This window comes from Orcinus orca, chromosome 3, assembly GCF_937001465.1.
Source record: "Orcinus orca chromosome 3, mOrcOrc1.1, whole genome shotgun sequence".
NCBI lineage: Eukaryota > Metazoa > Chordata > Mammalia > Artiodactyla > Delphinidae > Orcinus > Orcinus orca.
The window spans coordinates 6204606-6224629 of record NC_064561.1 but is presented as its reverse complement, the minus strand read 5'-3'; the positions used below and the strand labels follow the sequence as shown (position 1 = coordinate 6224629).

The 20024-nt window shown below is 52.0% G+C and overlaps 1 protein-coding gene across 3 annotated transcripts; it reads right to left on the bottom strand.

Annotated features, from left to right (window-relative positions):
• Window positions 1-122: 122 nt before the first annotated feature.
• On the bottom strand, window positions 123-14465 carry MARCHF2 (membrane associated ring-CH-type finger 2). Of its 3 annotated transcripts, none has more exons than XM_004277322.4 (5): window positions 14311-14465; window positions 10259-10486; window positions 4661-4856; window positions 2985-3194; window positions 123-739 (listed from the first exon to the last, which is right to left on the bottom strand). In XM_004277322.4, exons 2-5 carry the CDS (start codon window positions 10432-10434, stop codon window positions 581-583), a joined length of 741 nt encoding a protein of 246 aa, XP_004277370.1. In that variant the 5' UTR covers window positions 10435-10486; window positions 14311-14465; the 3' UTR covers window positions 123-580. The 3 variants fall into 3 exon arrangements, with proteins under 3 accessions (XP_004277370.1, XP_033256896.1, XP_033256897.1); XM_033401005.2 differs by lacking the exon at window positions 14311-14465 and adding an exon at window positions 13647-14219; XM_033401006.2 differs by lacking the exons at window positions 2985-3194; window positions 14311-14465 and adding an exon at window positions 13647-14261.
• Between the last annotated feature and the right edge of the window lie 5559 nt (window positions 14466-20024).

Genomic DNA, 20024 nt, shown 5'->3' with positions numbered 1-20024 from the left:
CTGTGATCCCTCAAACCAGCTGAGAGCATTGGTTGTTGCTGCTGTTACCTCTGTGTGGTCCTGACTCCCCTCGGTCCCCGTGCCCTCACTTTGAGGCCTCAGAAACGTGACTGACAGGTCCGTTTTGTCCAGCAAGGGCTCCTTTTATTCATTGGGGGGGGGGTGGGGTAGGGGGCTGGGTTTTGAAACACGGTGCAACTTTATAAAGTTGAGGGTGCCGGGAATGTGAGCCTGCCAGGTGCAGAAAAGTGCAAGAAGCTTGCGGAACCTCCCAGCTCGATGGGTGCCCGCGACTCGCCTCTGGCCATGGCTGCTGGCCCAGGAGGGGCCAGGTAGACCTCAGAATGAGATCAGGGTGCCTGCTCCATCCGAAGCTCGGGACCACGTCCGTCTGTTCTCCTCGTGTGTAAGAGTGTGCAAAACGATCTGAGAATAGCTTCACACGGGAATCACGGAATCAGCTCCACTTTGGCATCTCTTGGCCTAAGAAGCATTCCAGCTGTGCGGAAGTGTCGGGCAGTTTCTGTCCTTCCAAACACCAGGGCATCGCCAGCTGCCTCTGGCCCTGCCAGCCCGGCCTTCACACAGGCGTCTCCTCTGCCACCTTCTTCAGGAGCCCAGCTGCCAGAGGGGAGTGCTGGGTGCCTTCGGGGCCATCGGTGGCCCGGATCTTCAGGCGCACTTTCTGGTTGGTCCTTCTCCACTCGGAGTACAGCTGGCAATGGTAGCGGAATGAGACCTGCAGGGCAGGGTGGAGATGAGTGGGAGGGCCAGCCTCTGGCCATCCAGCCTCTACCCCCAAGAGAGGAAAAGCGGGCCCCTGAGGCATCTGCCTCGACCTAACCAGGACCAGGCTCCTGCTTGCAGAAGCAGGGGCAGCATCCAGGCATTTCTCACACAGACAGTGCACACACACCCATTCCCTCACCTGGGGAACCTCCCCACCAGCACTGAGGGCCCTGCAAAGGTGAGAGAGTCTGTGTGTGTGTGTGTGGAAGGGGGGGGGGTCCCCTTCTGTCTCTCAGAGGGTGGCAGTGAAGTGATAAAGCCTCTTGGAAGGGGCCAAACGTCAATGGATCATAACTGCCAAAATGTGGAAGCAACTAAGATGTCCTTCAGTGGGTAAGTGGATAAATAAACTGTGGGACATCCAGACGATGGAATGTTATTTGGCACCAAAACGAAATGAGCTATCAAGTCATGAAAAGACATGGAGGAAGCTTAAATGCATATGACTAAGGGAAAGAAGCAGATCTGAAAAGGCTACAGGGAATTCCCTGGCGGTCCAGTGGTTAGGACTCGGTGCTTTCACTGAGAAGGCTATAGACTGCATGATTCCAACTATAGGACATTCTGGAAAAGGCAAAACTATGGAGACAGTAAGAGAAGCAGTGGTTAGCAGGGCTTGGGGGAGGGAGAGATGAACCGGAGGATCACAGAGGGGTTTTAGGGCAGTGAAAATACTCTGTATGACACTCTAATGGTGGATACATGTCATTATACATTTGTCTAAACCCACAAATTGTTCAACACCAAGAGTGAACCCCATGTAAACTATGGGCTGGGGGTGATGATGTGTCAGTGTTGGTTCATCGACTGTGATAAATGCACTGCTCTGGTGCCCTGCTGATCGTGGAGGAGGCTCTGCAGGTGTGGGGGAGGATTTTGGAGAACTCTGTACTTTATGCTCCATTTTGCTGTTTAACCTCAAACTGCTCTAATGAGTCAAATCTATTAAAAAAAAAAACTTTTTTTTTCCAATAAATGTCAATGGTTCATACTCTTTAACCAAGCCAGTTCCAAGAAACATTTGCACAGGTGGCACCCAAAACACAGTTTATAACGGCAAAAAAAAGAAGGGAAACAAAAAAACAAACCAACAAAAAAAAAACATTGGAAATGATCCCAGTGTCCATCAAAAGGGATTAGTTAAAAAAATACAGCATGCCCATACAATCAAGGATTGTTGGGTGGCTGCCTTTTTTTTTTTTTAAAGGACATTAGCAAAGTGAAAACAAGCAGACTGCAAAGCAGGACCTATGATTTCATCCTACTTGTATTAAAAAACCTGCTTGGGGCTTCCCTGGTGGCGCAGTGGTTGAGAGTCCGCCTGCCAATGCAGGGGACACGGGTTCGTGCCCTGGTCCGGGAGGATCCCGCATGCCGCGGAGTGGCTGGGCCTGTGAGCCATGGCCGCTGAGCCTGCGCGTCCGGAGCCTGTGCTCCGCAACGGGAGAGGCCACAACAGTGAGAGGCCCGCTACCACAAAAAAAAAAAAAAACCTGCTTGGTGGATGTGCTGGGAAACAATTCTTGAGGAGGGAGTGCCCCACAGCTGGAGGCCAGTGGTTCTGTCTGAGGGGCCAGACTCTGGGGACCTTTCCTCTCTGAGTGAGGGTTCTCATGCCTGCCAGAAGCCGGGGACAACACCCCACTACACTCCCTCTCTCTCAACCCCAGTCGTTTTCTCTCTCAGCACCCACCCCACCCCCGTGTGGGGCGATCGATCTTAGTTCCCGGACCATGGATCAACCCATGCCCCCTGCAGTGCAAGCGTGGAGTCTTAACCACTGGACCGCCAGGGAAGTCCCTTCTCTGTCTCTTGATGGTCCTCTCTCTCTGTCTCTCTTTCTCCTACTCTTTCTTCCGCAGCCTTTTGGTGTCCCTCTGCCTCTCCCCCCCCAACCCCCTCACCCGCCCTCCACCGCCAGTACAGTCCTGGTGGAGCTCGTGGCTGGCAGGGCCTGCACTCAGCAGAGGTGATCACGTGCCCTTGTATCCTTGGGGCAGAAGGTTCACGCCTGGCTCCCTGGACCTTGGACCAGCTTGGAATCTGGAGCTCCATGAGATGCTGGGAATTGCTTCCACCCGAGGGCCAGCCACAAACCGAGGCAGGCAGGGCGCCCCCTACCCCCTCCAAGCCACTGACCAAACCCCGGGCCTGACTGCTCGCAGATGCCTGCTCTGTGGCAGGCAGCCACTCACCAGCGTCCAGAGGACGTAGATGGTAAAGAGAGCAATGGTGAGGGCGATGAGCCCCACCGCCTCCAGCCGGCTATGGAGCCTGAGGTGGTCCTGGGCCCCACGCAGGCACAGCCAGCCTGAGATCGCGGCCAGAGGCGTGATGAACAGGAAGCACACCATGTCGCAGCACAGTGTCCTCTTCTCTGTCCGAGGCCCTGGGTCCTTCAGCCACTGCGGGGAAGAAGGGAGGGGGAGCCGCTGAGAGAGACCGTCATGCACCGCCCTCCCTCGAGCCTCTGCGGGGGGATGGGGTGCAGGACCGCCAGGCCCTCCGCCCCTTCTGCTGATGCCCATCTTCATCACTGGGCCCTGCAGGACCAGCCTCCTGCCTGGCACCTCCCTGCGTTCATTCCTTCTTTCAAATATTTATGGAGACGATGACGATGACAGGCCAGGCCCGGATAGGTGCGGGGCACTTCTGCCCCTGTTTTTTGTTTTTTGGTTCTTTGGTTTTTTTGGCCGTGCAGGGGATCAGACGCATGCCCCCTGCAGTGGAAGCACGGAGTCTTAACCACTGGACCGCCAGGGAAGTCCCATGACCTTGTTTTATAGATGGGGGAAACTGAGGGCACAGAGAGGCTGACCCATTTGTGCAAACTCATATGGCTAGTCGTCCACAAAGCCAGGACTGGAGCCCAGGAAGTCTTGTCCCAGGACCTGTGCGTCTTGGCCTCTATGCTACACTGCCTGCCACAGTTGATGGCAGGAAAAAGTCCCTGCCCATAGCTCCCATGCTAGTCGGGGGAGGCATGAAACAGGGTGAATGATCCGGATGGGGAAGGCTATGCCGAGGAGGTGACACCACAGAGAACCAAATGAGCAGAAGGGGCCTGGTGAAGAATGGGGGGGACAGCGCTCGAGGCTGCAGAAAGAGCATGTGCAAAGGCACTGGGGTGGGAGCGTGTGGGGGGGAGCGGTGCAGGCAGGCTGGCTCTCCCTCCAACTGTTCTCCTAAGAGCCCAATGTCCCGGGTGGGCCAGGGGCATTTCCAGGAGCCCACACCTCGGCACAGTGACATCCCCCTGCAGCTCTCAGCTGCCCCATGCCAAGCCAAGCTGGGCAGAGAGGAGCCTGGAGGGCACCCGGGCAACCAGCAATGCTCTGGAAAGCCATGTGGCTCCCGTCATGCCTGGGAATATCCCATCTCAACCCCCACCCAGCACACTCAGGCTACAGTCTAAGCTCCCAGGCTTGGCCCACAAAGCCCCCCGGCAAGGCCACTACCCCTCCTTCTGGGCCACTCTCCTCCTCCTTTAACTAGCTCCACTCCAGCCACGTGGGCTTTGTCAAAAACACCAAGCTTCTCCTGGCCTCAGAGCCTTTGCACTTGCTGTGCCCTCTGCCAGGACTGCCCTTCCTCAGGTTGGGCACTCCCTTCTCATTCCTCAGGTCTAAGCCTTAGGGTCACCTGAAGTGATCAAAACAGGGAGGAGGCACAGGGTCTGTCAGGTCTGGAATCTCAGGCCCGGTTCCCCACCCCCATCAGCAGAACTGACCCTGGGGACAGGAGAAAGGTTCCTCTCTATAGAGAAGCTGCTTCCCCAGCCCCCCAGGATCCTCCAGGGCAATTCCCTCCTCCTGCCCCACGCCTACCTTCTTCCCCTCTGCCCACTCCAACCTCAGACTCCCAAGCATACCTCTGTGAGGGGCCGGGGCCTCTTCTCCACTGCAAACTCCGTGTGGCACAGCTCGCAGTAGCTGGTATTGGATGAGGAAAGCCATCTCTCCAGACAGCTCTTGTGCACAGCGCCCAGTGTGCCGGTGCAACCACATGGAGACAGCAAGCTCTCCCCATTCGCTCCCTCATGGCAGATCCTGCAGAATGGACCATCGCTAGACACAGAGATGGGACACATGAGTAACGATCAAGTTTCCTGTCTATGCCTACTTCACATGCACTGGATCACAAGCTCAGCATCACCCCTATATGCTGCTACTTGGCAAACTCCTACTCATCCTTCAACGCCCGGCTCCAAATATCCTTTCCCTTGGGAAGTCTTCACAGACTCCCACAGGTGGAGTGATGTGCTCCCTCCCCAAGTTTCCCGTGGCACCTTTTTCAGCCCAGGGTGAGCATCACTTGTACCTGCCTGCCCAGCGTCCACTCCTCCTTCTCCTACAATGCCACCATGATTGTACTGGGCAACCAATCCACTCTCAACTCTTGGTCCTCAAGACGACACCCCTAATGACCTCAGGCCTGACCAATCAAAACACCACACGTCCCTGGTCACAGGGGCCGATTCAGGGAATAGCATGTGTGATGCAATCAGAGCCACTGGGAATTGATTCCTGAAATTCTTTTTTTTTTTTTTTTTCCCTAAACTCCAGAACTACAGGCAGCATGGCTGATGTAAGTCTGGAGCTGCTGGCAGCAGCCTGGTCCCCACGTGGAGTCTGTAAATGATGCCAAAACAGAGGGAAACAGAGGAAGGTGGAGCCAAGAGATAAGGAGAAGCAGAGTCTCAAGGACACCATCAGAAGCTCTGGATCCAGCCGCACCTGAAGGCCATGCTACCTAAGAAACCTGTGCGTCCAGGGAGAAGAGCTCCCTGGCTCTTCTGCTCTAGTGAGGCTCGGAAAACAGACATAAAAAGCGTCTGCAGGAAGCTGCTTCAGGGAAGTCTCGGCCCCAGCTTGGTCTCTGGGGATGCTGGGTCCTTCCTGGGGCAGCTCAGGGCCAGGGGCGTGGCCTTGGTGGCCCCAGCGGCTGTCCAGCACATGAGTCATTGTTTTCCAGACATTTCTGCCCAGAGAGAGGACTGCGGGAACACACGGAGGAGGCGGAGCAGGAGAGCTGTTTTCCAGATAACGCCAGTTTCCCCTCAGAAACTTTCTATCCTTTTCTCAGTGTCTCCTGCTGTGGGACGGGGCCTGGCTGCTTTGAAACCCAAGAGCTGAGCTGACCCCTCAGGTCTGCTTTCTGGTCCTCAATCCTGTGCCTGGGCTGCTACTTTTTCCTCCAAGGTCAAAAGGGCATGCCCGGCTCCCCTCTGCTCCCACACTCCCCACACACATCAAGTGAACAGGAAAGGGATCCCTGCTCCGGAAACCAAGCCGGGAAGTGGAAGTGACGAGGACCTTGAGGGAGAGCCACGTCGGTTTTGGGGTTTGTCCCTGAAGAACCCTACTTCAGAGGTGCAAGTTCAGAGAAAACAAAACACAAGAAAACAAAGCACACACTGATTTATGATTGAGCACTGATGAGGTCCCATGCACAATTTGGAGGGCAACATCTGGGTTAATTTTTCTCATTCTCACAGGGAGCCGGGGAGGAAGGTGCTCTTTTTGCCCCTGTTTTACAGACAGGGAAACTGAGGCATCGAGGGGTTAACCTGTTTGTGCAGAAGTCACACAGCCAGTCGTCGGGCACAGCTGGGATTGGAACCCAGGAAGTCACTCCAGGCCTGTATACTCTGAGCCACTAGGCTGCCTGCCACCGGTAGTAGGGCAAGAGAAATGGGCTTTACTCCCGAAATTCTGGGAGGAAAATTATGCAAATGATACAGTTGAGGAGGAGATGGGACGGGGGAGCGGGTGAGACATCCACAGATCCCAGTGGAGCTGACCAGAGCATGCTCCATGGGCAGAAGGGAGATGGAAATGGAAGCCATGGGGAATCGGGCAGCGGGAGGAGGCCAGGTGGAAGGGCTGGGGGGTGTGGAAATGCTCAGGGCAGCTTCCAGGAGGGCCTGGCTCACAGACCAGGGGGCGGAGAGAATGGAGGCCTCACAGAGGCCAGAGGGGCCCCAGGTGCTGGCCCTCAAGCCTTGAGCCTTTGTGGATTGTCCTGGGGCCTGGAGATACCTCCTGGGCCTTCCTCTTTGTCCTCTGAAGGTTTCAGGGTCCAGAACTTTCTGCCCCACTTGGGGTGCCATGCACCCCCAGGAATCAGGGTCTCCTCTGAAGTGAAATGGAAGGCTTGATTTTATGGTCATGGAACCAGCCAGGTGCTGGGGACAGTATCTTTCAGCCCCACCCTTGCTGCTCCCAGATGGCACAGGCTGGCTGGGAGGAGGAGTTACAGGGTGAGTGAAGAGAAGGAGGGGGACAGTGACCTGCTTGTGTGGCCTCTGCCGACCCCAGCACCTCCCAGCAGTGGCAGTGGAGGATCCTCACTTCCTCCTGGGGAGATCGGCCAGGAGGCTGTAAAGAGGGCCCCATCCCTGGATGATGACAACCCTCTGGGAAAACAGCAGCCCTCTCTCTAGGAAGGGTTGTTCTGCCCTGGCCTTCAGTCTGGGCAAGTTGGGATTGAGCTGCATCAAAAGGCAGAGGGGGGCTTCCCTGGTGGCGCAGTGGTTGAGAGTCCGCCTGCCGATGCAGGGGACGCGGGCTCGTGCCCCGGTCCGGGAAGATCCCACGTGCCGCGGAGTGGCTGGGCCCGTGAGCCATGGCCACTGAGCCTGCGCGTCCGGAGCCTGTGCTCCACAGCGGGAGAGGCCACAACAGTGGGAGGCCCGCGTACGGCAAGAAAAAAAAAAAAATAAGGCAGAGGGGGGACTTCCCTGGCGGTCCAGTGGTTAAGACTCCGTGCTTCCACTGCAGGGAGTACGGGTTCGATCCCTGGCCGGGGAACTAAGATCCCACATGCCTCACAGTGCAGCCCAAAAACAAGACAAAACAAAAAGGCAGAAGAGACAGCCGTCAAAAAGAACGAAATTTTGCCATTTGCAGCAACATGGATGGACTTGGAGGGTGTTATGCTGAGTGAAATGAGTCAGACAGAGAAAGACAATTACTATATGCTTATGTGTGGAATCTAAAAAATACAAGAAACTAGTGAGTATAACAACACAAAAAGCAGACTCAGAGATATAGAGAACAAACTAGTGGTTACCAGAGGGGAGAGGGAGGAGAAGGGCAACGTGAGGGTCGGGAAGCGGGAGGTACGAACTATTGGGTGTAAGATAGGTTACAGGGATGTCTTGTACAGCACCGGGAATAGAGCCAATATTTTGTAATAACTGTAAATGGACTGTAACCTTTAAAAATTATATAAAAATTTAAAAATTAAAAAAAAAATAGCACTACCATACAATCCAGCCAAAAAAATAAAAAAATGGCAGAGGGGCAGATCAGGAGGGCCCTGCGGTCGGTCTCAGTGGGCAGAGCTGTCCTGACCACCAGCTGCCCGCGGAGGGGCCGCTCTGGTACTGCTGCTTGCCTGGGTCTCTGAGGGCTGCAGGGGAGGCTGATGGGACCGAACAGGCTTCTCCTCCTGCCCCCCACACCCAAGGGGGAGCCCTAGGTTCAAGCCTCAGCTCTGCTCAGTGACACTGGCAGGGGTCCAGCTCCCTCTGGGACTCGGTTTCCCCAGGTGTAAAAAGGGAGGGTGGGGCAAGGTGACGTCAACTCACTCAGTGGCCCCCAGGAACCCCATGGAGGGAGACTTCCTCCCTGCCCCCCACCCCGGCAGCTCTGGCTAGGAGGCCCCTGGGCCCACCAAGGGTCCCCTTGCTCCCAGCCTGGCTCAAGCAGCACAGACCCTGTCCTGACTTCAGGGGGTCTGATGGAGATGCAGACATAAAAACCAAGACCCTGGAGGAAGCCCAGAAGGAGAACGCCAATCTCATCTGGGCTTAGGCAAGGCTTCCTGAAAGAAGTGATGCCAGGCAAAGACTTACAGGGTGACTGGCAGTGGGCTCCCTCCAAAGCACTGCAAGGCTTCCATCTGCTTCTTTTTATGTTTTGAATGAAAAGCTTATGAATTGACTCTGACACCTGCTACAACACAGATGAACCCTAGAGACATGATGCTCAGTGAAAGAAGCCGTCACAAAAGGACAAATACTGTCTGATTCCACTCACAGGGGGTCCCTACAGGAGTCAGATCCACAGAGACAGAAAGTAGATGGTGGGGGCCGGGGGCTGGGGAGTGAGTGTCTAATGAGGACAGAGTTTCAGTTTTGCAAGATCAAAACAGTTATGGGGTTGAATGGTGGTGATGGTTGCACAACACTGTGAATGTACTTAAAGCCACTGAACTGTACACTTTTAAATGGCCAAGAGGGCTTCCCTGGTGGCGCAGTGGTTAAGAATCCGCCTGCGAACGCAGGGCACACGGGTTCGAGCCCTGGTCCGGGAAGAACCCACATGCCACGGAGCAACTAAGCCCGTGCGCCACAACTACTGAGCCTGCGCTCTAGAGCCCACGAGCCACGACTACTGAGTCTGCACGCCACAGCTACTGAAGCTGCGCACCTAGAGTCCATGCTCTGCAACAAGAGAAGCCACCACAATGAGAAGCCCGCGCACCGCAAGGAAGAGTAGCCCCTGCTTGCCACAACTAGAGAAAGCCCGCGTGCAGCAACGAAGACCCAACACAGCCAAAGATAAATAAATAAAATAAATAAATTTAATAAAAATAAAATGGCCAAGAAGATAAATTGTGTTATATCGTAACAATAAAAAAAAATTGGAAAGAAAAGCTTATGAATTAAATTGTCTCAAGTAAACATCATGAAAATACATTAAACTTGAAAAATTGGGGCCAGATTAAATCTTAATGAGTTAAAGTGGATTTAAATTTGTGTGGGGTTTCCTTAAATCTCTTTTCCTTGGAACTGGTGACAAGTTGGTGAACCAGGCAGACTCAGCTCACACGTGGGTCTGGAAGGCTGGCACTGAGGTTTAAATACATTCATCAACTGCTTAGGAGGTGGCAAAGCCCCTTGCGGGCACTTTATGTGGACCACGGCCACGTACTCTCAAAACAACCCAGTGAGGAAGGTGTCCCCAGTTTAGAGATACGGGGGTGAAGCAACTCTTCCCAGGTTGTACAGGGAGAGAGGCTTCTACTCAGGACCTGAGCCCAGGCACCCTGAGTCCACAGCCAGCCATTTCCTCAAGCAGCCTCCCCAAGACGTGAGCTACTCATCAACATTGGACCTTCAGATTTCACCCAGTAATCTGGAGTTTCTGCTTTTCATGAAGAATCAGACCTGGCTAGCCAGTTTCCACGTGGTGATTACTGGTTTATTTGCCCACCTGGCCCCTCTAGGTGGCTGGATTTCTTTTTTGTTTTTTTTTCTGGCCCGCGGCTAGTGGGATCTTAGTTCCCCGACCAGAGATTGAACCCAGGCCCCGGCAGTGAAAGCACCAAGCCCTAACCACTGGACCACCGGGGGATTCCCGCAGTTGGATTTCTGACCCCAGGCAGGGCTGGGAGGAAATCCCGTGGGCCCGAGAGCGAAGTGAGTGAAGGCAAAGATCCCTGCTTGGCCACCACTAACCTCGGTGTGTCCAAGGCCCGGATGACAGTTGAGAGGAGCCGGCCGTCCCTTGAAGTCACCTGTGCCACATACTGGGGTGGCCCAAGGCCCGTGGCCTCCACGACCTTGGAGAAGGCGGGGCTGTCGGAGCAGTCGCACAGGGAGCCAGGGAGGTGACAGCAGTCACCCGTCGTCATGGCCACAGGGAGCCCCGCGTCCTCAGGGCCCGAGGCCCATGGTCCCAGGAGCCTGGGGAGAGGCCGGCAGGAAGATTAAGGGCAAGGTTAGCAAGCCACACACCGAATCCAGCTCTCTGAGCCTCGGTTGCCCAATCTATACAATGGGGCTTTGGAGGGGGCTGTGAGGATTCAATAAGGTCACACATGCAGCTCAGCCCAGGCCTGGCACGTCTCAGGGGCTTGATTATATTACCTCTGACCCTCCTAAGAAAGGCCAGCCCGGCCCAGCCTGCAAAGCATGCAGGTCACCCCCAATATCACCTTTCCAGACATAATAACAGCACCTAACAGTGACTGAACACCTTCTGTGTAGCAGGCCCTGTGCTTGGCGCTTTCCAGGAACAGAACCATGTCCGCCAACCATGTAGAGACTGTTCTCCATGGACTGGATTGCTGGGCCTGGGCTCACGCCCACCTTTGAGTGGGCCAGAACTGAGCTAGAAACTTGGCCCAGCAGACCAGGATGGTGAGTCACATTGACCCTCCTGGTTGACGGCCTCTTGTGGGGCTCTGAACTCCTTGATAACTCAGGCTATCAAGGAAGTGGCCCAGGCTGGGGAGGACCATGACAGTCTCTGTCCCCACCCACCAAAGCAGCTGCTCTAACCCATGCCTCTGTCCCCAAGGAAAGGCCACCGGAGCAATCTGGAGTCTGCTCTGGGTGGGAGACTTCAGCAGGATTCTGTCCCCCACCCCAGGGTCTGACCTGACAAAAGGAACCCTTGGCAAGCTCTTCTTCCGTCACAGAACCAGCCAGCGAGTCTTGTGTGTTTCCCTTGGAGAATTTCATGAAAGTAACAGAGGCCTCTTGAAGCCAATACAGGTGCTCTGGAGCTAAGGATCTCTGTCCCAAACTTGTCTCATACTCCACCGTTTGTCCCTAGGAACTATGATCCAGAGACCCCCGAAACACTCGCTGAGGTCCCCCCACAATTGTTTTTCACCAACCCTTGCCAGTCAAACTCTGAGACCCAAAGAGGGGCGGGAGGGAAGCAGTGTAAGTCATTGGCTAACTTTCTGCACCAGGACAGTCTGCTGCCAGATCAACAGTCTCTGAACAGCTCAGCCAGAAGACCTCCAGGCTCAGCAGGCCCTTCTGAGCCTCTATAGTTGGGCTGCTGTTGGCCACATAAGCAAGTGTCAGCCCAGAGGCAGGAGGAGGCTGGGAGGAAGGCTGCATGACTGAGATAACATCCTCAGGGCAGTGGCCAGGCCTGCCATGTTGTGTACACTGCTGTCCCTTCCGAGTGCCTGCAACCAGAATTTCCAGCTCAGAGGCCAGCAGGGAAGTCGCTGGGTTACCCAAGGGAATGCAGGCAGAGGGGAATCCACTCCTCTTGCCCCTCCAAGGATTGGCCTTCACATTTCTGCAAGTAATTGGGCATCACAAGAAACATCACAGCTACTGTATATTAAGTTCTATCATTTCTTTTACTGTCAAGGGAAAAACAAAAACACTGGTAAAATCTGCTAATGCAAGGCCTGCAAATCACCAAAATAATAATAGCAGCTACTGTTTATTAAGTACCTACTGCAAGCCGGGTACTGTTCTAAGCTTACTGAACTCAAACAGTTGTTATAAGTGTCCCCTTCAAAGGTCACCTCCCCAGAGAGGCTTTCCCTGACCACTCTGGTCAAAGTGCCATTGGTGTCCACATTATTGCGCTTACAGAATGTACCCCTCTCTGAAATGCTCTTTCCTTTTTATTTTGAGAGGCCAATGCCGCCTTTATTCCTGAGTCAGCAGCTACTGGAGAGGGTGCTCAGGCATACGGCCGCAGTGGGCTCCCTCTCGATCCATCCAAGAACCGGGCAACGGCCAGACCCAGGGGGTCCAGTGACTCAGCGGCCTTAGGAACAGCGCAGAAGACTCTCTGCCTACGGGCCTGAAATGCCCTTATTTCTTTCCCTTTTTTTCTTTTTTGGTCACGCCGCACGGCTTGTGGGATCTTAGCTCCCCGACTAGGGATTGAACCTGGACCCTCAGCAGTGAAAGAGCAGAGTCCTAACCACTGGACCGCCAGGGAATTCCCATGAAATGCTCTTATTTCTCCATCTACTGGTTTAACCACGTCTGTCTTCCACTCATCAGTCTCTCCAGCACCTGGCCCTGTGTCTAGTACAGAGTTCCTGCATTAATTTTTCAGCCCCTCCTCTGTGTAAATGCAGGGTTGGGAGAGCCAGGTCTCTTGACCCCGCCCCCCAGACCCTGGTCTGCCAGCACCCATGACGGGAATCAGAAATATTTAGAGGCTAGAGATCTGTGCAAAGCACAGAGGCTTGGGCTTGCAAGAGGCCAAACTCGAGGCTGGATGCAAGGATAGGGTGGCTGCAGCTCTGGGGCTGCTGGGATGGCAGAGCGAGCCCATGCCTCAAGCAAACTTGGCCCAGTGCTTGAGAGATGGATTTCACTGAGTCTTCACAACAAAATTATGACGTAAGTCCAATAATTACCCCCACTTGACAGGTGAGGAGACTGAGGCTCAGAGAGGGGCAGCTTCTTGCCCAAGATCACACAGCTAAGTCAGGACAGTGCCAGGATTTGAACTTAGTCCAGTGGGTGGGTCTGGGACTCAAGAGATCTGGGTTCTTTTAAGTCCTGACTCTGTTACTAATGCTGTCTGTCCTGGAACAAGACACTTGGCTTCTCTGGGCCTCATTTTTCTCCTTTGTCAAATAAGTTGATGAAGCTAGTGGACTGTGTCTGCTGAGGGCTTCCTGGGAAGGAGCAGCCAGGCTCAATTCCTCCAGCGAAGCTCGCCCTTGGCTAGGCTTGTCTGGGGTGGCGCTGGGGAACCACAACCTTTCCACACCTACCCAGACTCCTTTTTTCTGAGGGCAGGAATCCAAGGGAAGAAGAGTCAGAGGGCCCTAGCTCCCCACAGTGTCATCTCAGTCCAGCTGCTTTGCTCTCTGGGCCTCAGTTTTCTCTTCTGTATAATGGGGGTCCCAGTGAAACCCAGCTCATACATGCATAAATATGAGAAAGTCAATAAATATTAGCTCTATTGATAATTACCGTCATCAGCTTATAGAGCTGTTGGTAGGGTTTGATGAGACAAGGCACAGCCAGTGCCTGGCACACAGTAAGCACTCAACAAATGCTCACTGTTATTATTTTTTAGGATAAACATGGAGCCTGTCAAATGCATTCATTCCTCTTCACTTACCACAGAGAGGCTCCTGTATGCCCTTCAGTACTTGAATGGCCCTGCACTGAAGGCCAGGCTCTAATCGCAGCTCTGATCATTACTCGCTGTGTAGCCCTGTGCAAAAGGCTTGACCTCTCTGAGCCTTGATTCCTCATCCGTATAGCAGGGAACGTTTCTAGTACTTCCACTTAATATGGTCGATAGAGGACTAAATGACCTAATCCTATAAATTCTGGCTATCCCGTTTTGAGCACACACGAACAGGCAGGCACTCTGCTAACCAAGTGCCTGGGTCATTATATTTACTATTTTCCTGGCAGAGCCCCTCTGAGGAGGAGGTTGGGGAAGGTGACTGGTCATTTACTGACCGCCTACTGTGTGCAGAGCGCTTTCCTCATTTGCCACCTCCTGATTCCTCCCAACAGCCCAATTAGGTTGGTACTAGGATGACCCGGTTTCACAGATGAGGAGACCGAGGCGCAGAGAGGCACCTACTGTGTGCGGCCCCCAGAGGACCTCCTGACTTCTGCAAAGACGGAAATTGCGATCACCTAGTCCCTGGGAAGGCTGAGGCCGACTGTCCGAGCCCGGCCGTCCCGCCTGGGGGCCGGGCTCGGGCCTCAAACTCGGGGCCGGCCCGCGGATCGGCACCCTCCGGCCCCATCCTCCCGCCCGTGCCTACCTGATCCGCGGCCGGGCCGGGCGGCCGCGCAGGCCCCTCCGCTTGCCCCGGCCCTGGTCCCGGCCCGGCCGGTCTCGTCAGCGCCGCTAGCTCCGCTCCGGCCGGCACCTGCGTCGGGACACCGCCCGCCAAGCAGACGGCGCCACGAACCAATGGCGACCGCCTCTCGCCTACACTGGCCAGTCGCCGTAGAACTCCCGCCCTGGGAGGCGGGGCCAGAGGCGACGGGGACGTCCTGGGCCGCACAGGCCCGGCGGCGCCGCAGCTGCTGGCCCCGCCCCTGCTGCGTCCTGGCTCCACCCCAGTCTATGCCCCGCCCCCATCCCTGGCCCCTCCCCATGCCGACTCGGGGCACGAGCGGGGCACGTGGCGCCACCTGCAGAAGACCAGTTACAGAATTCAACGCGAGGGAGTGTGGGAGGGAGCGAGACGCAAGAGGGAGGAGATATGGGAACATATGTATATGTATAACTGATTCACTTTGTTATAAAGCAGAAACTAACACACCATTGTAAAGCAATTATACCCCAATAAAGATGTTAAAAAAAACAAAAAGAATTCAACGCGACACTAGCGAAGGGATTTGTAAGTGTTCGTCACCTCTCTTAGGCTTCTCGCCAATCCTGGGGGAGGGATGAACCGTCCGATTACATTTTACAGAGAGGAACTACAGAAGTCTAGAGAGGTTAAGGGGCCGTGGAAGAGCATAAAGCCAACATCATTTATTTATCATTCACATTCATTCATACATACAACAAATTCATTCATTAGATGTAATAAGCATCAATAAGAGGGCCTATTATGAGCCAGGCACTGTGCTAGGCGCTGTGGACACAATGTTGAGTAAATATTGCTGCTCTCATGGACCTCAGTCTAGGGAATGACATAGACATTAAGCAGTCAATTATGTAATTCTTAATTTCAAAGGTGATAAATTATAGCGAGTGAGGGAGGCATATCATGGAATATTTGGAAAGTCCAAAAATATTTCCCTAAAGAAGCAATGGAACTGACAATGGTGAAGAGCTTGAGGTGGGATGCAAAGAGCTTGAGGTGGGATGGAGAATGGCCTCAATACTCCTTTCTTCCCCTGCCTTTATTGAATATGTAGATCAGCTCAATTACCTTAATCAAATTCTTCTGTGCTGTACTAGCTTACATTTTTCAAAAATGGAACAATAAGGGCTTCCCTGCTGGCACAGTGGTTGAGAGTCCGCCTGCCGATGCAGGGGACACAGGTTCGTGCCCCGGTCCGGGAAGATTCCACATGCCGCGGAGCGGCTGGGCCCGTGAGCCACGGCCGCTGAGCCTGCGCGTCCGGAGCCTGTGCTCCGCAACGGGAGAGGCCACAACAGTGAGAGGCCCGCGTACCGCAAAAAAAAAAAAAAAAAGGAACAATAAATCATAACAGTTTTTAAAAGGTTACCTATAGAGGGAAGGGGTAAAATAGAAGGGACAAAGATAGAAGCTAGACTTTTAAAACTGTACCTTGTTTTGGATATCTGACTTTACAACCATGTAAATATTTTATATAACTTTAAAACAAAATTTTAAATATAAGATATCCCTAAAAACAAAAATAAGATAAAACAAATTAACCTGTGTATCCAGTTGGTGACAAAACAACGCAGAGATGAACTAGTGACTTTAAAACTCCACAGTTTGATTGTACATACCACTATATTGGTGGTGGTGGTGTTAAAATTGTTATTCTGAGCTTGTTGCACATTTAGTCTGGGATAAAGAAAAGGAGTGATTATGTTGGTGTCAAGAACTGAGCTTTTCAGAGGGAGTGAAGGAGGTACAGATGTAAGATTGATCACATTAAAGAAAAACCCTGTGGTCTTGAATTTGAATTGGGAGTATCATGATATATTTTATCTTTATAAAAAGCAAACATTTCCTACCTCTGTCCACTGAAAAAAAGTCTGAAACAAAGACCAACCTTCTTAATAAGCACCCCGTAAGCCCAGATCGTGGTCTCTAAATACCATTTCCAATTGAAAGAAGCCAGGAACACTGAGGAAAAATCTGATTCTGAGTCAGGGGCAGGAAATGTACAGACAAAAATGGCACATCTTGATATACCAGAAAGGGAGTTATCAAAGACATTACCTGGTGAGATAATGTCAATGGGAGCCAATAAGAAGCTTCCATTGTCCACAAACTGGACAATTTGATCCTCAATAAGGATAATGATTGCAGATCAAAATGCATCAAATGTTCAACTTTGTGCATTTGGGTTTTTAATTTTTTATCTTAAAATAATGTCAAATTTACATAAAAGTTGCAGAAAGAATGCAAGAGCTCCCATAAACACTTTGCCCAGATTCCCCAATTGTTAACATTTTTGAATCCTTTGAGTATAAGATACACACATGGTGTCTCATTAACCCTTAATTCTTCAGTGTTTCTTTCTTTCTTTGAGGCAGGCGGGCTTCTCTCTAGTTGTGGCAAGTGGGCTCAGTAGTTGAGGTGCACAGGCTTAGTTGCCCCGAGGCATGTGGGATCTTAGTTCCCTGACCAGTGATCGAACCCGCATCCCCTGCATTGGAAGGCCGATTCTTAATCACTGGACCACCAGTGAAGTCCCTAGTGTTTCTTTCTTTTTTTTTTTTTTTAACCGATTGGTTTTCTTAACTTTTTAAAATTTATTAATTAATCAATTTTTATTTTTGGCTGCATCGTGTCTTCATTGCTCCCCTTGGGCTTTCTCTAGTTGTGGCAAGCAGGGGCTACTCTTCGTTGCGGTGCACGGGCTTCTCATTGCAGTGGCTTCTCTTGTTGCAGAGCACACAGGCTTCAGTAGTTGTGGCACGTGGGCTCAGTAGTTGTAGCTTGCAGACTCTAGAACGCAGGCTCAGTAGCTGTGGCGCACAGGCTTAGTTGCTCCACAGCATGGGGGAATCTTCCCGGACCAGGGCTTGAACCTGTTTCCCCTGCATTGGCAGGCGTATTCTTAACCACTGCACCACCAGAGAAGTCCCAGTTTATTCCTCTTTTTTTTTTTTTTTTTTTTTTTTTTTTGGGTACTCGGACCTCTCACTGTTGTGGCCTCTCCCATTGCGGAGCACAGGCTCCGGACGCGTAGGCTCAATGGCCATGGCTCACGGGCCCAGCCGCTCCGCGGCATGTGGGATCTTCCCGGACCGGGGCACGAACCGTGTCCCCTGCATCGGCAGGTGGACTCTCAACCACTGTGCCACCAGGGAAGCCCCCCAGTTTATTTCTTAAGTAAAGCACATTCTTCCACATAATCACAGTATGATCTTCAAAATCAGGAAATTTATATGGATCCAATATCACCAGGTAATTCCCAAATCCCATTCAGAGTTTCAGTAAAGTTCTTTAAATCTCCAGCATCCGTCCCAGGATCACATGTTGTATTTTGCTGTCTAATTCAGTCTCCTGCAGTCTGGAACAACTCCTCATTCTTTCCTTGTCTTTTATGACCTTGATATTTTTGGAGATTACTGGCTAGTTATTTTGTAGAAAGCCTCTCAATTTGCTTTTCTTTAATATTTCCTCATGACATGCATTTAGGACAGAAACCACAGAAGTGATGTTGTGTTCTCAGTGCATGTATCAGGAGGCAAAGAATGTTGATTTCTTCCACTACTTATAACCTACCCTAATTATATTAACCTGATTATGTTAAAACGGTGTCTTCCAGGGACTTCCCCTGAGGTCCAGTTGTTAAGACTTTCCCTTCCAATGCAGGGGGTGTGGGTTCCATCCCTGGTCGGGGAGCTAAGATCTCACATGCCTGGCGACCAAAAAACCAAAACATAAAACGAAGCAATATTGTAACAAATTCAATAAGGGCTTTAAAAATGGTCCACATCCGCAGTGGTTAAGAATCCACCTGCCAATGCAGAGGACAAGGGTTCAAGCCCTGGTCCGGGAAGTTCCCACATGCCACGGAGCAACAAAGCCCGTGCGCCACAGCTACTGAGCCTGCGCTCTAGAGCCCACGAGCCACAACTACTGAAGCCCGCGTGCCTAGAGCCCGTGCTCAGCCAACGCACTGAGAAGCCCACGCACTGCAACGAAGAGTAGACCCCGCTTGCCGCAGCTAGACAAAGTGCGCACGCAACAAGGAAGACCCAGCGCAGCCAAAAATAAATAAATAAAATAAAAATAAAAATGGTCCACATCAAAAAAATATATATATTTTTAAATTAATTAATTAATTAAATGGTGTCTTCCAGGTTTCTCCAGCATGAGTTCATGTTGCACTTATCAGTAAGTGCCTTATTGGAAAATACCATGAAACTGATTAAATATCTGCTCCTCAACAGACCTTCACCCACCAGATTTAATATTCATTGATGATTCTTGCCTGAATTAAATTTTGTTGCTGTTGTTAGCAAAGAGGGTTTTATTTTTATTTACAAGAATTCTGGAGGAGGATGGCTGCTGGCATTGATTTGGTCAAATGATATTAGGGTTAATGACCTAGATTCTCTTGGCCTTTTTCTCATGTAGCTAGATGGCTGCTGTGGCTCCAGGCAGCACATCCTCAATGAAGGCAGGAAAAAGGGAGTGGCACGGAGGTGTCCACCAGGTCTGTCTCTTCTATCAGATAATGGTTGCTAAATGATGATTGTTTTCTAATTCCATCTTTGGCACTTCCTTCCTTATTGGCTCAACAAGATGTTCCAGAGTGGTTTTTTCTTGAAATTTTACCGGCCCAGCTCTGGACTCCACCCTTTCTCCAAGGAGCTTTCCTTCTGTTTAGTGGGGAATAATATTTAGAAACCAAGATCTGGGTGCCAGGTGGGCTCATTGCTACCACAGTATCATTATTTCTTTTTTTTTTTAAGTTTTTTTTTTTTTTAAACAAATTTATTTATTTATTTTTGGCTGCTTGGGTCTTCGTTGCTGCGCGCAGGCTTTCTCTAGTTGCGGCTAGCGGGGACTACTCTTCTTTGTGGTGCGCAGGCTTCTCATTGCGGTGGCTTCTCTTGTTGCTCTAGGCACGGGCTCTAGGCATGCAGGCTTCAGTAGTTGTGCCTCACGGGGCTCTAGAGCGCAGGCTCAGCAGCTGTGGCGCACGGGCTTAGTTGCTCCGTGTCATGTGGGATCTTCCCGGACCAGGGCTCGAACCCGTGTCCCCTGTATTGGCAGGCGGATTCCTAACCTCTGCGCCACCAGGGAAGGCCAGTATCATTATTTCTTGCTTCTCTCATTGTAATATGTTACAATATGTCCCCATATTATCTTATGTCTTTAAACGCATGAGTGCACACCAATATCTCTAATTCGAATTCAACACCAAGGTTTATTCCAGCCGCTTTACATGTTTCTAAAGTCCTTCTGTGACGGTGAAAAACCTGGTTCCCGGGGCTTCTCTGGTGGCGAGATCCAAGGAAGATCCCACATGCCGTGGAGCAATTAAGCCCTTGCGCCACAGCTACTGAGTCTGCGCTGTAGAGCCCACGAGCCACAACTACTGAAGCCCGCGCGCCTAGAGTCCGTGCTCCGCAACAAGAGAAGCCACTGCGATGAGAAGCCCCCACTCACCGCAACAAGAGAAAGCCCGTGTGCAGCAATGAAGACCCAACGCAGCCAAAAGTAAATAAAATAAATTTATATATTTTTTAAAAAGTGCCTGGCACAGAGAGAACACGCTGTGCTTAGTAAATCACTGAATGTAGAGTAATTGAAACAACATCGCTGTACTGTGACCCCCAAGGGCACAGGGTCACATC

Coding starts and splice junctions, on each gene's coding strand:
- MARCHF2 (XM_033401005.2), bottom strand. CDS start 13,783: ATGAGGAATCAAGGCTCAGAGAGGTCAAGCCTTTTGCACAGGGCTACA. Junction 10,487..13,646: donor CATACAGGAGCCTCTCTGTG/GTAAGTGAAGAG, acceptor GCCTCTCCCCAG/GCTCCTGGGACCATGGGCCT. Junction 4,857..10,258: donor CGGGCCTTGGACACACCGAG/GTTAGTGGTGGC, acceptor CTCTGTGTCTAG/CGATGGTCCATTCTGCAGGA.